At 40.1% G+C, this 17,054-nt stretch overlaps 3 protein-coding genes across 6 annotated transcripts in view; 2 read left to right on the plus strand and 1 right to left on the minus strand.

The window, feature by feature from the left end:
- Positions 1-1,628, plus strand: part of LOC131300606 (cyclic nucleotide-gated ion channel 1-like) — an 8,504-nt gene extending 6,876 nt beyond the window's left edge. For both annotated transcript variants that reach the window (XM_058326532.1, XM_058326533.1), the window contains exons 7-8: positions 1-39; positions 733-1,628. The exon at positions 1-39 is cut by the window's left edge and continues 198 nt beyond it. In XM_058326532.1, coding sequence (XP_058182515.1) covers positions 1-39; positions 733-1,434 — 741 coding nt within the window. In that variant the 3' untranslated portion in view covers positions 1,435-1,628. The remainder of the gene's footprint in view (positions 40-732) is intronic.
- A 2,274-nt stretch (positions 1,629-3,902) lies between these two features.
- LOC131301356 (cyclic nucleotide-gated ion channel 1-like) lies at positions 3,903-11,887 on the plus strand. Of its 3 annotated transcripts, XM_058327574.1 has the most exons (9): positions 3,974-4,057; positions 4,597-4,814; positions 4,908-5,069; positions 5,484-5,943; positions 6,525-6,737; positions 7,004-7,278; positions 8,256-8,367; positions 9,011-9,247; positions 10,733-11,887. In XM_058327574.1, the coding sequence occupies exons 3-9, from the start codon at positions 5,041-5,043 to the stop codon at positions 11,432-11,434; spliced, it is 2,028 nt and encodes a 675-aa protein (XP_058183557.1). In that variant the 5' UTR covers positions 3,974-4,057; positions 4,597-4,814; positions 4,908-5,040; the 3' UTR covers positions 11,435-11,887. The 3 variants fall into 3 exon arrangements, with proteins under 3 accessions (XP_058183556.1, XP_058183557.1, XP_058183558.1); XM_058327573.1 differs by lacking the exon at positions 4,597-4,814 and having other exon boundaries at positions 3,903-4,057; XM_058327575.1 differs by lacking the exon at positions 4,597-4,814 and having other exon boundaries at positions 3,978-4,057; positions 4,891-5,069.
- Positions 11,888-12,135: 248 nt separating this feature from the next.
- LOC131301357 (protein phosphatase 2C 51-like) lies at positions 12,136-15,486 on the minus strand. Its single transcript, XM_058327576.1, has 3 exons — positions 14,626-15,486; positions 14,207-14,312; positions 12,136-12,638 (listed from the first exon to the last, which is right to left on the minus strand). Exons 1-3 carry the CDS (start codon positions 15,403-15,405, stop codon positions 12,301-12,303), a joined length of 1,224 nt encoding a protein of 407 aa, XP_058183559.1. The 5' UTR covers positions 15,406-15,486; the 3' UTR covers positions 12,136-12,300.
- Positions 15,487-17,054: the final 1,568 nt, after the last annotated feature.

Below are 17,054 nucleotides of genomic sequence, written 5' to 3' on the forward strand. Positions count from 1 at the left end.
GACATAAAGCGCCATCTCTGTTTGGCTCTGCTAATGAGAGTGAGTTCCTCTGTTTGTGTTACTTTCTGTATTTCAACTAATGTGCCCTTACAGGAAGTGAGAATGGAATTATGGTTTACATTTTCTTTCCTCAGTTTGATGCCTTGGCGTCTATGGATGTGGTTCTTCTTCTTTTTTAATTCTGCCTTTTGCTTCCATTTCTTTTTTCCACATATCTGGTTGACGATCCAAGTATCTCCTGTGTGCTGTTGTATACTCCCTTGCGTATTTTGCTCTACTAACTTGAAAATCCTTTCTCTGCTATCATTTGAGTGATTGAGTCAAAAGTTCAATTGAATACATAGTTCAAAAATCTGAAAAAGTAGATGTCAGTATGTTCTATGTCTTGTAGGGAGATTCAGCCGGGTCAACATATTAGCTACTTGTGAGTCATGCCATCTGACTCATATCTCCAAGAATCTAACTGTCTTTACAAACTCTTTGGAGTTTCAAGGAAATGTACTCCAAAACTGTTGGAAGACAGACATCTTTCATTGTCAATCTAACTTGTGTTTGGTTGTTTGAAGCGATCATAATCATCATGCTATTAACTATGTAGATTGCAGACCACTGCAAGTACGATTTATTGAACCACACGTATCCTTGAAGGGCTTAGGAGATGTGTAATATTCGCAGTAGTATTTGCTAGATCACGGATTAAAATTTACCCATTCTTCTGGAACTGTTTATTAGGTGCCAATGTTTGAAAAATTGGATGAACAACTGTTGGATGCATTGTGCGACCGTCTAAAACCAGTGCTCTACACAGAAGACAGCTACATTGTCAGAGAGGGGGACCCAGTTGATGAGATGCTCTTTGTGATGCGTGGAAAATTATTCACTGTGACCACTAACGGTGGCCGAACTGGCTTCTTCAATTCGGACTATCTAAAAGCCGGTGACTTTTGTGGTGAAGAGTTACTCACTTGGGCTTTAGATCCCCATTCCTCTACTAACCTCCCAATCTCAACCAGAACAGTCCAAGCCCTCTCAGAAGTGGAAGCATTTGCCCTAATGGCGGATGATTTGAAATTTGTCGCGTCTCAGTTCAGGCGGCTACACAGCAAGCAGCTCCGCCATACTTTCAGGTTTTATTCGCAGCAGTGGAGGACTTGGGCAGCTTGTTTCATACAAGCGGCGTGGCGAAGATACTGCAGAAAGAAGATGGAGGTGTCTCTTAGGGAAGAGGAAAATAGGTTGCAAGATGCATTGGCCAAGGGTGGCGGGAGCTCGCCGAGTTTGGGGGCCACGATTTATGCATCGCGGTTTGCTGCTAATGCTCTCCGCGCTATAAGAAGGAATGCTGGGGCCCGGAGAGCAAGGTTGCCGGAGAGAATACCTCCGATGATGCTTCAGAAGCCAGCCGAGCCTGATTTTACTTCTGAAGATAAATAATAGTGTGGTAAATTGCTGCTGCTTTTGTGTTTTGTTTCTTGTAGTGTTTGATTTGTATTGGGTTTACTTGTTCTACATGTGACATTGGAAGCACTGATGCTTTGGTAGTTGCTGTTGTACGAGTGCATCACGTGAATGTAAATATTTATTTATATTGTGCTGTATAATAAGAGCCCTGCTGTCTTTCTTGTTAAGAAGTACTACTAATCAAAGAGACCTAGATCGATAATTATCTATAGATGTACTACTTGATTTTAGTTAGTTCTGAAGATCAGGTTTTCCCTCGGAGTTCTTAACAAATACTCATCTTCCCTATATCCTGTGTTTAGTGGTACTTCTTTGTTTGCGACGCTCTTTTTATATTTTCTCAGTTATGATAATCTTAAAGATGTTTTTATGCTTTCCATGAGAGGTGAGATTTGTTTTAGGAGAATTATACACGTTTTCGCTAGCTATAAGTTTTGAGTTGTGAACCACACGATGGTATGTGTTACAAGGGGGCGACTATTAGCAGCCTCCGTATTTTCTTTCTTAGCTCACTACATTTCGGTAAATGGTTGTTGAAAATCATAAATAACATTTCGGTAATTAAATAGCTGTTGCAAACAAGATTATATTTCGGTAACTACATGTTGAAAATATGTTCAACATTCGGTAAACAACTGCCGAACATATATTTTCGGTAAATAATTGTTGAAAAAAATATTATATTTCGGTAATTGTATGCTGAAAATGTATCTCAATTTCGGTAACTAATTGTCGAGTATAATTGAAAATTTTTAACAGGCCAAGAGAGAAAATACGAGGCTGCGAATAGTCGGCCCCGTGTTACAATTACTTACAAATTACAAGTTAAACGACGCATAGCCTAAAGAATACCATACATCTTGCAAGTGGAATGGAAGTCAAGTGGGAGACGCTACTCGTGTATTTGACAGGGATTCAAACATCACTAACCACGACTAACAATTCAGTCTGTGATTTCCACGGATTCATGCTCATTGCATTGCCAATTCGGCAAATGCTTGGATGAATGCAGAGAGATAAACAGAAAGGATGGTCCATCCGCCTCGACCCGGCACTGATATTCGTAGTTTGGCCTTGTCTCACACGTCCGGTTTCTGAAAAGTAGTAGTAGTATTCATAGGAAATCAATCAAAATCTGAATCGAAAATCGAAGACCAATTGATTGCTTTCTAACAGGCTAGTCTTTATCGTGGACTCGGAATTCTTTAGGATATGAACTTATCCTTCGTAATACTCTTGTGACCTCAATAGTTTTCAGGAGAAACTTAAGCCTAGGCAAGTGTATTTTCAAAGTCAAAACTAACTCTCTCTCTCTCTCTCTCTCTCTCTCTCTCTCTGTGTTCTTTTTTTTCCTTCCTGTTTTCTTTTTTAACGAGAGGGTTCAAGAAATTTACAATATCTAATAGCCTCATGTTAGACTAAACTAATACGCCACTCATTTTGGACTTACCCAAATTTTCCGTACCAGGATATATTTTCCGTACCAGGACTTTACCCCGTGTCAGTGGGGTCGTCGGCGGGATGGTTCGCCAGTGTCGTCATGCTTTTTCGGATGCGGATGTGCCGGCATTTTGAGCTCTTTTTGGACATCATCCCCGACCAGATTGCATCTTGTGCGTAGCTGTGGGATTAGACTGTTGTCCCTTGGAACTTCTACTATCACTTTTGACAACTGGCCCTTAGTTGGGCAACCGAGTTGCAGGCCTGCTCCGGTAGGGGTGTCAAGAGTAGTGGTGTCCTTTTGGCATGTGCTCGCGTTTTGCTTGTGTTAATTTTGGTGCAATCCTGTATTTTGTGATGTAATCTGTGCTGCCTTGGGGCTTCTCCATTGTGTAATGGATTGACAGTTTCAAAAAAAAAAACTTCCTGTACTGTAGTTGAATTCAAAAATAGGGAAGACTTGAGTTGAGTCAATTGACCATTCAATTGCACATTGCAAATTTGTATTCTACAATGTGGTTAGGTAAAGAATTAATACTATCTTATTTCATCCCTAAAGTGTTCATCCACACGTTTTATTAGTAGAGTTTGTCGATCTAATTATTCACACAAATGTTAATTTGATTCACAAATGATCAGAAGTTATTTATTTTTGTTATATGATTAATTACTTCAATTTTCCATGACAAAGAGTTTCATTATAATAATAATATAATTTAGTACTTAGTTTTTGTACATGGATAATTACCTCTCTTTTTTGGCAAGTATGGATGGATAATTACCGTGTCAAACTCTAATAAATGAACGTTAGAAATCTCCAATTTGGGCTCATAATTTTGAGAAATTTTTGGGTACCCGATACCGCACTCGTGATACCATCGGCAATTCCAGTTGTTCAAAAAGTATTTTGACCGGCATGGATACGAGCCCAAAATTTCTCCATATTGCTGTCACAGCAGCCATGCAAAACACACCCAAGAAGCTTCCTTGAAGATGTCGGCTGCTTCCACAGACGTCTCCTCGAACTTTCCCTCCATGTCTACCCTTCTTAAAACCTCTCCTCTCATCTTCTCTCTCGTCACACCTCCACTCACAGAAATCATATTCTTGAAATTTCCACATAGTTTTTGTCTGATCAATCTGCTCCATTCCGCTCGTGAGTCTCTTATTTTATGCTTGCATTTGTCATTTCTTATTGCAATTATGAAACTTGCATGTCTTAATTTTAGTTACCGGAACCCTTTTTTATAACCATGTGTCCGGGTGAGCTTGCGCCCAACTTTGAAACTTGTGGTCAACAAAATCCGATGAGCAACTGTATATGCCATTTGGAAACCACCATCTTCCCAATAAGACCCATACCATGGTTGATGGTTACACACTATATTTAAGCCGAGGTGTGGTTTTTGCGACTTTCAATTATGCATTTATTCCATCGCAGCCCAATTTCGTTATTATTGTGCATTTCACAGTCGAAGATATAGTGAAATTATTAATTGGAATCGCCGCCTTGTTTGATTAGTGAATAGTGATACATTCTTGATGACTGGAATGAAGAAGGCTTTGTTAGTTTTGTACTACTCAGAATATTTATCTGACTCTCTCATTGATTTTTTCCATAGATTCCCATACGAGGTTGTTACTCTTAATTGAGTTGTTTGTTTATTTGCTTTGTTTGTGTGTGTGTGTGTGTAGTGAATCAAAACAATGAGAAATCGTGTATTATCGAACAAGATGGCATTCTCTAGAGTTTGCCTTTATGACTGTACAACTAGTCTGCAATATTGGGGCCCATCATGGGGACTGCTCGAGGATACAAGCCGGTCATTCGGTGGTGGGCCTAAAATTGCGTACCGGATAGTTCAGTTAAAAATTGAATCGTAGAGAATCTCACCCGATTGAATAATGTAGAAGTAAGTTCTTTTTGTTAGCATGAAACTGATGTGAATAGATGCTTCAGGTTTTCATTGGTTTCCTTACAGAAAACAGTGTTGTGATATGTACAGGGATTGACAATCAGTAGCTTGTGGATGATCGATCTACTGGTAGCAGTTTAGTATATAAAGAACTTCCCAAGTTTGAGGTGTAACTCAGAGGTTGATAGTCTGTTTTGGAAACTGTAATCTATACGCTGAAGTTATGAATCAGCGGCAAGAGAAGTTCGTGAGGTCAGTTTTTTTCTTCTTCATCTTTTCTTTTTTCAAGAGAAAACATGTATGTAGTATGTACCTTGTGTTAACCATGTTCAATAGCTTTTACATTTATGCATGTACACATTACAGTTTTCCTCTGTTTACAGACCTTACGCGCGCTAGACATTTTTTTCTTTTTCATGGAGTTAAGGCTTAATATGAAAATCACATATCCATTTATCTCTTCCAAGTTCCAATAGATATAGACCAGTTTCTTATGATTCTTAGATCATCGAGGTATTCCAGTTAGCGCGTGGATGTTTTGTTTTCCATAGGTCATGTTGTACTTCGCTCTGGAGTTGATGTTCCAATGCTCTATGGCTTGATTTGTATACTCAGAAATTTAATATAGCTCTGAATTGATGTTTGACTTCATTATTCTATCTTCAGGTTTCAGGACCGCAAATATGGATTTAATACGGAGGAGCAATCCTCTAGAAAACTATGGTCTTTAAGCAGCATCTTGGGAAAAATCTTGGGCTCGATGAAGGAAATCCTTGACCCGCAAGGGCCATTTCTTCAGAAGTGGAACAAAATATTTGTATTGTCGTGTGTGTTTGCAATATTTCTCGATCCTTTGTTCTTCTACATTCCTGTAATTGATGATGATAAGAAATGTCTTGGGTTGGACAAAAAGCTGCAGACCTCGACTGTTGCTCTGCGTTCCTTTTCTGACATATTTTACGTGATTCATATGATATTGCAATTCCGAACTGGTTTTATTGCTCCCTCTTCCACTACTATAGTATTTGGAGGAGGTGTATTGGTAAAAGATCCTCGGGCAATAGCAAGGAAATATTTGTGCTCGTACTTCTTTATTGACATTCTTGCTGTTCTTCCTCTGCCACAGGTATGACTAAATTCGTGCCGCCAAAAGTGTGTTCCATATTGTTCGATAAGGATCAATTAGACAAAAAATACTTTGACCTTGTTGCCAGAGCAGGGTACTACTATCTGATGCAAGAATAGGTTGCACCTTGCTCTGAACCCCTTCTAGATAGATTGGGCAATAGTAGTCTGCCAAGAAGTACTAGTAGTTTTGACCTTGTTCTATACATGCATCGATCACGCCAGTAGAGCAATGAGACCCTCACATGTGCACTGGGAAGTTGTTTCGTGGCCAAGTATTCAATTGGAAAATTCACTTTCATGCTGATACCCAAACTTAACTTTGGTCATATGTTCTGTGGGATCTCTTGTGCAGGAGTGGCAATGATTGATTATGCATTTTTATTCTCACTATCTTGTACTTGAGGAAGTGGGAATGCCGTATGCTTTTAATTAGTTGCATAATCACTTTTGAGGGATGATGTTTTGGAATTAGATTGTTTTGTCCATTATTTCGAAGTTGGAAGAAAAGTTAAACGTTACTTTACAAGTTTACATTTCCAACATTGATTTCTGCCTCTACTTCTTTTGTAATTTATCCAGGTGGTTGTTTTATTTATCATTCCACACATGGGAGGGTCAAGATCTTTGAATACAAAGACCTTGCTGAAGTTTGTTGTTTTATTCCAATATATACCAAGGCTTTTTCGAGTTCATCCATTGTACAAAGAAGCCACGAGAACTTCTGGTATATTCACTGAATCTGCTTGGGCTGGAGCTGCATTTAATCTCTTTCTCTACATGCTTGCCAGTCATGTACGTTTCCTCACGAACCTGATCTTACAATTGCAGTGTCAGAATTATGTAGACTTTAAACTTGTTCAAAGTGTATATTCGTTAGACTTTGTGTGGGTCTTCTTAGTGTTGAAGGTTTGAATGGATATCCCTTGAACCCATTATGCTTGCTGTGTACCGTAAAGTTTCTGTGTCATAACATTAGCATGTAGGAATACCTATGCACATGCACTTCTCTTCAGATCTCACCAGTCTTTCTGATCATTCAAGGATTTGATGTCTATTAGGTATTTGGAGCATTTTGGTACTTGTTTTCTATCGAACGAGAAGCTGCGTGCTGGAAGAAAGCCTGTGGAAATCAGACTGAATGTATCAACTCTTCAGTATATTGCGGTGGAGGATTTAAAGTATTTCTGAATGACTCCTGCCCAGTACAGACACCAAATGCTGCACAATTTGATTTTGGAATTTTCCTCGATGCTCTTAAGTCCGGTGTTGTTGGATCAATAGATTTTCCGGAGAAGTTCTTTTATTGCTTTTGGTGGGGCCTAAAAAATCTGAGGTATGTACAAATAAGATCCTCTATCGATAGGCATTCATCCTTATTAGAAATTTGCATCAACAAATATGTTGGGCTACCTTATGAAATGTTCGGCTAAAGTCCAACTTTTGAGTTTTGCAAATTTTTGAAGAATGCCAAGAAATTCAAATATTATGCTACCTTATACAGTATTTGTGTCATGTAAACATTATGCTGCCTGCTCACTGTCCCCAAATTGATCTGTTATGCACACTTTCCATGATGTCATGCTGTATGTATCACAGATTCACACATGTGAAGCTGGAGTTTTCTTTTCGCTTGTTATAGTTAGGCATTTGACGCTGGAAGAGAAATCCAGCTGACCTGATCATGATCAAGTTGTTTTAGATAGGTTAATTAATAGCAAATGATAGTTGAAAATTGAGGTTCTTTTCTTATGTCAAATTCGCTTGTAGTTTGTCTCCAGTCCACTTTACTGCCTCTCCAGCTACAGGTAAGTTTGAACTAGTTGTGGTGAACTCTGGGAGTCCCATTTTCTGACTGGTTATTGGCTTCTCAGGGCTGTTGTTCTTATTTACACTTGTGCATAAAGATGATTCACAAATTAGTCGAGGAACTGAGTCTCTGTGTCTGCCTGTCCCCCCTCTCTCACACACACACACATGTAGACATGGACACACGCATTGATATTTCTGTAATGGCACACATATGGTACCATTCACAAATACTCACTGTTGGTACATATGTATTAAATCATCCGTATTCCATATGTATATGTATGTATGGTTATTCTGAAGAATGCTTTCCATGATGGCTGAGCAGGTGCTTCTGTTTTTCTTATTTTCAGCATCACTAATAGAGTTGGTCTTATCCATTTGACCAGCAGCACACTCTCCAGTTGATAAATGTGTAGTCCATGCTTTCTCTGGGAAAAGTGGCATTATTGTTCTACTTCAGAAGTTACAATTTGATGATTCCTAGATTCTCAAATTTTGCAGTTGTCTTGGTCAAAACCTCCAAACAAGTAACTTTGTTTGGGAAATTTGCTTTGCGGTGCTCATTTCCATCTCTGGCTTGGTGTTATTTGCGTTTCTGATCGGAAATATGCAGGTTGGTTTTGGACATTCTTTTATCATTGTCTGTTAATGTGAGCATGAGAATCTGTGGCAAGCTAAATTAACGGTTGGAAACATTGCAAACCTGGTTATTATGGCAACTTAGCAGTCATAAGGCACACTCACTCATAATGGACTATTCAGACCAAAAAGTTGTCTTTATGAACTCCTGATCACATATTCTTCAAATGCTGAAGAAAATGCTTTTGTCTAGTTGTGGACCATTGTAATGGTTCAAAGACACTGCCCTCTGTAATGTCTTTGGGACACCCGATTGTTGTTTTTTTATTGTCAAGTTCCATAATTTTCAAAATGTTGATTCTATTGGACCATTTTGTTTTTAAACGCTGCCGGGTGGCAAGGGATAGATAAGGGCACCCATTTTGCCTGTGTTATCAACATCACTAATGCAGCTCCCTTCCTGATATTGTTCTTGGGCTGCTGGGCATATCGTCTTTCTGAATGCCAAGAAACAACAGTGATGTGTAGTTGTGCATGATGGCATCGATATATGTCACGTGTTCAAGTGTGTGTTAGGATAAAATTGCTGTTACATTTTATAGTCTACATGCTCAAAGACCATCATTAGGGCCTGGGTAGTAAAAAGTTCAACACCTAATTCCCTTTTGGTGTATCAGACGTATCTGCAGTCCACAACACAGAGATTGGAGGAGATGAGAGTCAAAAGGCAAGATGCGGAACAGTGGATGTCCCATCGTTCACTCCCTGTGAACCTGAGGGAGCGAATTAGAAGATATGAGCACTACAAATGGCAGGAAACTAGAGGTGTTGATGAAGAGTATCTAATCCGCAACCTTCCAAAGGACCTCAGGACGGACATAAAGCGCCATCTCTGTTTGGGTCTGCTCATGAGAGTGAGTTCTTATGTTTTTTTTCTACAATTTAGTGCATCCTTCCAGGGAATGTGAATGTTGTCACCTTGTTTATCTTCTTTCCCTGATTTTAAGCCTTGGGGATATGTTCAGTAGAATAATAGTTGAAGAAACCCAAATTTAGATTTGGATGAGAAGGTTCGAAGGCTTCAACACCTCATATGGGCCTGCGGATTCTTAATTGCATTCTTGAATCTTATTACTAATTGTTAATTTCTGCTAGAGGCTATGTTTAGAATTATAGTCAGAGTTCAAAATTTAGTTTTGAATGAGAAAGTTTGAAACTTTTAATGCTTCATCTTGTGGATACCAGGTAGGAAGTACTTTGTTTGCTTATTGTTAAGGCCACTGCAACTCCGCCTGGTTCATGCTTAGAGCCTTCTCTTTCTTTCCCAGCCGGTCCCAAGCTCGGATAAAGGAGGGGGGTTGTGTGTTAGGTAGCTGATAGCCAGCACGTAAAAAAACCCGTCAGATCTTTGTGACATGAATCCAAATATGATAGCCGACCCCAAGTGATTGGGACATAAGGCTCGGTTTGGTTTGGTTTGGTATTGTTAAGGCCACTGCTGGTCACAATATTATGTTCTTGTCTGAGTACTTCAAAAATCTAATGGCCTTCACAAGCTCTTCGGAGTTTATGAGAATAGGTTACTTATCATTTGAAGGCAATTTCCGTCTTTAATCTAACTTGCCTTGTGTTTATCTGAGATCATGATATGCCATGCAATTAACTATAGAAAGACCACTGCAAGTGTAACTTATAGAGCAAAGGGACTGTTGGAGTTTGTCCCACATCGATTAATTATCTCGTCCAAAACTAGTATATGAGCCTGGGCGGTCGCTCCACTCCTTGCCAAATGGTTTGGAGTTGGATGCTTTAACATGGTATTAGAGCTAAATTTTCGGAGGTTTTTTCCCGTTGTTTGTGCCATAGTTGCCCTTTGTTTCGTTGTGATCCATGTGTTCTAGATCCTTTGTTGACCTCTCCACGTGCGAGTCGGGGGTCGCACGTACGGGGGAGTGTTGGAGTTTGTCCCACATCGGTTAATTATCTCCTCCAAAACTAGTATATGAGCCTAGGCAGCCTCTCTACTCCTTGCCAATTGGTTTGGAGTTGGACACTTTAACAGGGACAATAGTGCAGTACGCAAGCTGAGCACTTAAGCAACATCCAACTCATGTACCCGTGTTCGAGCCCAGGTAGCTCCTCTCCTCCACCGCTGACAGGGAAAACTATAGAGAGTCTAACTTACTTAGAGAAACTCTTCTGGGAATCAGAGAGCTGTAATTATGCCTAGCCTCATTCTCATACCTGTCCTCTCTTGTGGCGTTAAATTTTTCCCCCACTACACAATCACATAATCATTGGACGGTCATCCATGTTATGCTTTCTGCAATTTCATACACAAGGATTGATGATTACTCGTGGATTGAAATCTTACGTACACTTGTGGAATTATTCATAAGGTGCCAATGTTTAATAAAATGGATGGCCAACTATTGGACGCTTTGTGCAACCGTCTAGAACCGGTGCTCTACACAGAAGACAGCTTCATCGTGAGAGAGGGGGTCCCAGTTGACGAGATGCTCTTCGTAATGAGGGGGAAGTTAGTTACAATAACCACTAATGGTGGAAGGACTGGGTTCTTTAATTTGGATTATCTCAAAAGCGGCGACTTTTGTGGAGAAGAACTTCTTACTTGGGCTTTAGATCCTCGTTCATCAACTAACCTCCCAATCTCAACCAGAACGGTCCAAGCCCTCTCAGAAGTGGAAGCATTTGTTCTAAAGGCGGATGCTTTGAAGTTTGTCGCCTCTCAATTCAGGCGGTTACACAGCAAGCAGCTCCGCCATACTTTTAGGTTTTACTCGCAGCAGTGGAAGACTTGGGCAGCTTGTTTCATACAAGCAGCGTGGCGGCGATATTGCAGAAAGAAGATGGAAGTGTCTCTCAGGGAAGAGGAAAATAGGTTGCAAGATGCATTGGCCGGAGGTGGCGGAAGCTTGCCGACTTTTGGGGCCACCATTTACGCTGCTAGATTCGCCACTAATGCCCTCCGTGCTGTAAGGAGGAATGGTGGGGCTTGGAGACTAAGGTTGCCGGAGAGAATTCCTCAAATGATGCTTCAGAAGCCGGCAGAGCCCGACTTTACTGCAGAAGGTAAATAATACTAATGCAGTTGGCCTGTTGTTTTCGTTTCTCGTTTTGTACTAGCTTTATCTATATTGGTTTTCTTGTGCTGAAAGTATTTTTTTTGATCGGCAAAAGAAAATTCCATTATCAGAAAGACAAAAAGATGTGCTGAAATGTTATATTGCCAAGTCTATTTTGTATTTGTTCCTATATTCGATGGTGTAGAAGAGGAAGGCCCTATAGTTTTTCTTGCGCTAGATGAGTTGTTTTTCAAAAAAATTGTTATATTGTAGTTGTTGGAGCAGTTGTTAAATCTCTTAAATCTTTTGAATCACCGGGTGGTCAGCTGTGTTTGGGTTTTCAAAATGATCGGTGTGGATCCGTCATCCCTCCCCCCCGCCCTCCCTACCGTAACGATAGATACTTCTGGGGCTTTTCTACTTGTGCTTCGAAGTTGCTAAATGGGACTATCGAACAGCTGCATTGGTTTTGTTTTTTTGATAATTATGTCTGGATTAGCTTGCACGCACCCAGCATCCAAAAGCACATGCAAGATCCACCCGTTCAACAGGTCCATCAACTGGATACTATCCATAAAATGAATCGATTATATTCTCAAACTCTAAGGGAAGAAATTCTCACTTGCAAGTGCAATTAGAGCATGCCATTTTCTGTTGTTACCAATCAATATGAACCGCCTGCTGCTACTTCAATCATCCGACTGACATTGCCGATCAACCAAAACACAATGAAAGAATCGTTATTTTTGTAGTGTTTAAACCGGTAAACTGTCCTGTACATTAGCAAATTGATAAACTCAATCTCAAAATCGAAAAAGAAGGTAAATTGAACAGGTTAAAGGGTAAAACAAGTAAGTAGAATGGAACTCTGCTATTATAGCCTATACTGTACATTTCCCAGCGTGATTCAATTCCACAACCACCACACTGATGTTATCATTGCTACCCCTAGCCATTGCCAGCTCCGCTAGTAATGCTGCTGCCTCTGCTGCTCGGCTTTCCTTAACGACCTCGTTGAATTTGCTTCCGTTTCCAAACGCTTGGAATTTCCTCTTCATTCGGCCTTCCAAACATCTCTTGACGACCTGGCACGCGAACTCATTCGAAACCACATCCCACAGGCCATCAGTTGCTAGAATCAAGAATTCATCCGCGCTATTTCTCTTGATCACTTTGACTTCTGGTTTTGGTATCACAAATGGCTTGAGGTAATGATCCCCTGCAAACAAAATCCAAAACCACCAGTGTGTTTATATTTCAACAGTCCCTCCGTAAATCCATGATCCAAACAGAGCATTCGTCAACAAGATTGATAACAAAGTTTCTAGAGGTCAAACGGACCTAGAAGGCCCTTATATTGGTCATGACACATCGCAACCCCTTGTTAAACCTTAACCTAGTTGGCCAACCACTTTCCAGTTTCGATTGTTTCAATATGACGAAGACAGTTGATTCTGTGGTTGAATTTCTCGGACTCGGTCGAATGTTTTAACTGAAATGCATGGCCTTCACACATTTTGTAACAATAACACACACCACAAATAGTTGTACTGTACCTTCATTGTTTAGCAATATTGAAGTTAATAACAAAAAATAGATCAATTTTATGTATCCAATGAACCTGACTACCAAAGAAATGGTCGTGAGGATTAAATCATATTGTCCAGCCGTAGAGAGTTACACTCAAAGAGGCTTTTTTGCCTTTTTGGTCCCCAAAATATTAGCGAGTTGCCAATTTGGTCCCCAATGTATGAATTTAGCCAATTTGGTCCCCAACGTTTAAAATGTGTGCCAAAATGGTCCTCCTCCCTAATGGCGTTTGCCTCTTCCGTCAAAAGGGGGGCATGAATGGTATTTCACCCATGCACACGTTTCCTTCTCATGGAGAGCTTTTTTCCGCCAAATGTCATCCCCCACCTCTTATATAGATTGTAACACTCAAAAGAAAACAGAGAGAGATTTTGTTTACTCAGGATTTTTTTGTCGACTTATTTATTTTGTCTTTGTTCAAAAAAAAATCACATTTGTTAGTTTTTGGTCAAATTTTTGAGGATTATTGCTTCTTCATGACGAAGAATTTGAAAAGTAAAAAAAATTACAATCAAACCCAATCTTTTTTTAATAAAGACAATAAAAAGCCGATAAGCCAATTTTTTCTTCTTTATTAAAAAAAATAGATTTCGATCGTAATTTTTTACTTTTTAGATTATTCTCGTCACGAAGAAGCAATATTCTCAAAAAATAGACGAAAAACTAACAAATGCAATTTTTTTGTTCAAAAAAATAAGCCGTTTGGCTTATAATGCCAAACTAGGCATAAGTTACGTGTAAAGGGGGTGAAATACCATTCATGCCCCCCCTTTTGACGGAAGAGGCAAACGCCGTTGGGGAGGAAGACCATTTTGGCACACATTTTAAACGTTAGGGACTAAATTGGCTAAATTCATACATTGAGGGACCAAATTGGCAACTTGCTAATACTTTGGGGACCAAAAAGGCAAAAAAGCCCACTCAAAGAGCTACAAGAACAAAACACTATATCCACTATGTTCGCTTGAGATCACAACAATTAAGTCAAGCAATAAACACAAGAAATATTCCATAAGAGAAAGATGTAAATTAACAACGAAAGACTCCTACGCAAGAGAATTGACAATCAATTTTGGCCTTCGTCAAGATTTGACCTTTTGACTTTTCAATAGGGTATGTACAAGCGTCATTGGCCAACTATGCTAGTCTTGGTGTGTTAATGAAGTGGTAACTAATTCACGAGTAGTGTCAACGTACCAATGGATCTGGATGTAGCAAGAACTCCTAAGACTCGATTCCCATTCCAGTTTATAACCCTTCCACCAGCACCTTCAATTCTTTCCAGCTCATCAGGTCTGTCGGGCTGCGTGCAGAAAGTAACTATATCAGCAACATAGTCCATGAAACAAGCAGAGATCAAACATGTTGCTACAACTTATAGACGCCGAATCCATCAGAACATCGAGGTATTTTGTTATTGATGATCGAGTGTTGTGTGACTCGTGCAATCGAAGTCATGACTCGTGTGGCACAATCCCTCTCTTAACAAGAGGTTAGTAATCAGGGAAAAGTCATTTATTCCATCGGAGTATTTGTTTGTAATTCAAATCTCTGAAAGGGGAAAATGAAGTTTTTGGTCCTTTTCTATCCAAAGCCAAACGATTTATTGAATTTACCTTATGATCACTAGACATGGACACCACCACACCTCCCCGTGACATCACGGCTCTCGAGTCCCCACAGTTAGCAACCACCACCTCCTCCTCTCCCACCACCGCCACCACCGCCGTCGACCCCACCGTCGCCGAACCCTCCTCGGCCCCTAACACCCTCCCACTCCTATTCACCTCCGCATCCATTTTCCCAAAACAACCCACCATCACCTTCTCCCAATCCAACGACGTCGTTTCCTCCTCCATCTCCTCAACCAGTAGCCGATGTAACCGATCACGACAAGCGTGCGCAACACATGACCCTCCGTGTCCATCATACACGCCGTAGAAGTCAAATCCAGCCGAATCCTTATTCAAAAACCCCAGCTCAACTGCTACCGCGTCCTCCATTTCTCTTCTCCGACCGATCAATGATATCGATCCATGTGCTGGGCACGTGACAACACCACTCCGCGACTTATCTCTTGCTTCGGAATCCCGCGACGAAATGACGTCGTTTTCCGACGACCGGTCGGAAGACGACGGGTACGATGACGACATCTCCGTAGCTCGATTCTCGCCAAAATCTTCGCTTCCGTTTTCAAGTCGTTTCCTTTTAGGATCATGATCGTCGGGAGAAATCGTTCCGCCGCTGCCGGATTTCAGTCGCCGGAGCTCCAGTCTTTTCCGGCCAGTAGAAGTCGTTCTCTTCGCGCTGTAGTGAGATACGGAGCCGGAATCCGAGAATGCGTTTCGCCGGAAACCGTTGGGCGCCGGAGACCTCCGTCGTAGGGCGTTCATCATTAGCTGGCGTTGGTTAGGTCATGAAACATGAAAGAAGGGAAGGAGAAGCGACGATGGAAGCGCGGGTTTTTAAGCGTGAAAAGGTGATGAAATCTCAGGCGTTGGCATATTTAAATCGGTTGGATTGTGGCCACCTGGATAATTAGTCACCGTAAGTAGGCGAAACGTAGAGGGTTACGTGAGGGCGCGCTTGGACATTACTTAGGTGGCACGTGGCGGGGGAGTGGTGTTTTCGGCGGGAGATATTAAACTACGTGTGATTGGGTGGCGCCGCGAGCTGTGATTTCTTTTTCTTTTCTTTTTTTTTTTGAGGAGAGAAAAAGGTACTAGCATTTTTTACCAGTAATTTCCTCCCACAAATATCCATGGATTTTTTCGGATATCTACATGTTTTTTACGGATATTAATGAATTTTTTGTACATTAATTATTGCCTACTGAGCTGAGGTTAGTATTTTCCTTAATCTCGGGAGACGATAATAGAGATTAAATAATGTCTATCTTAGGTGGAAATCTCACAACTTTTAATCACTGCCAATGCTGGGTCTTACTGTGCGTTTATTTCAGTAATTTGAATTGTTCATATTGTAGAGCCCGCAAAATAGCATACTCATGTAAGAAAATTAGCTTGATCGAATATAAAATAAAATAGACAATCTGATTCCGTCAATATTTTAAAATAAATTCCATAGCTTTCTAATTATAATTCGTATATAATTTTTGATGTGCCTATCGACGTCCGATCAAATTGATTTTTTGTTTTAATAAATTATTCTGCGAATCTTGCAAGATATGCGGTTTAAATTACTGCAAAATAGGAATAATGAAGACTATAACGGATGGCAGAAACCGCGGAGTTTCAAATCCTTTGTACCAAAAATTTGATGTATTTAAAAATTCCAATTTTGCGACTGAAAAATCAATTGATACATAGATAATACCAATATCTTGTGAACAGGGGGGCGGGGTTTGGTGTACCTGAATGTTGACTGAATCTTTAGGAATGCGAGGATTGGGGACGTGTAGAAGACACCTGTCTATCGGGTGGTTTAACGGGATTCGTGTGCTGGGGAAGTTGTCTATCTGCCACCTGCTTTTGGGAATACCAGTAGAACTCTATTTTGTGCTTGCGTGATATTTGAAGGTTTGAATTGTTCAAAAAGTAGAGGGTTTTTTAGTATTCCATTAGAAAAATGACACCAAATATTAAAATACCGTTAATACTGTTTATTGATTAAGAGAGTATGATGATTGTGCACTTTATAGAGTTTAGTTGTCTTAAAATATTAGGGTTTGATTGTTTTGTCTTGAAGAGATATTTGCAAAGGAAAAATCTCATATGTCTACTTATTTGACCATTCAAAATGGATAGTGTCGAATTTCAAGCATCTTATGTAATGTGGATTAAGTAGCTGAATATCTTGTGCTAACACTTACCTAAAAAATATTTTGTGCTAACGACCACTAAGGGTGCATTTCAACTAAACTAAATGGACTAAAGTCTATATTTTTTTTTTATGGATTTTTAGCCAAATTTTTCTCCTCGCATATATCAATTAAAACACCATTCAGCAGAAATAACTTGATTATTGTCATTAGCATATAGTCCATTTGGATTGGCAGAAATGCACCCTAAGTAGCTGAATATCT

This window comes from Rhododendron vialii, chromosome 9a (genome assembly GCF_030253575.1).
Source record: "Rhododendron vialii isolate Sample 1 chromosome 9a, ASM3025357v1".
Classification (NCBI taxonomy): domain Eukaryota; kingdom Viridiplantae; phylum Streptophyta; class Magnoliopsida; order Ericales; family Ericaceae; genus Rhododendron; species Rhododendron vialii.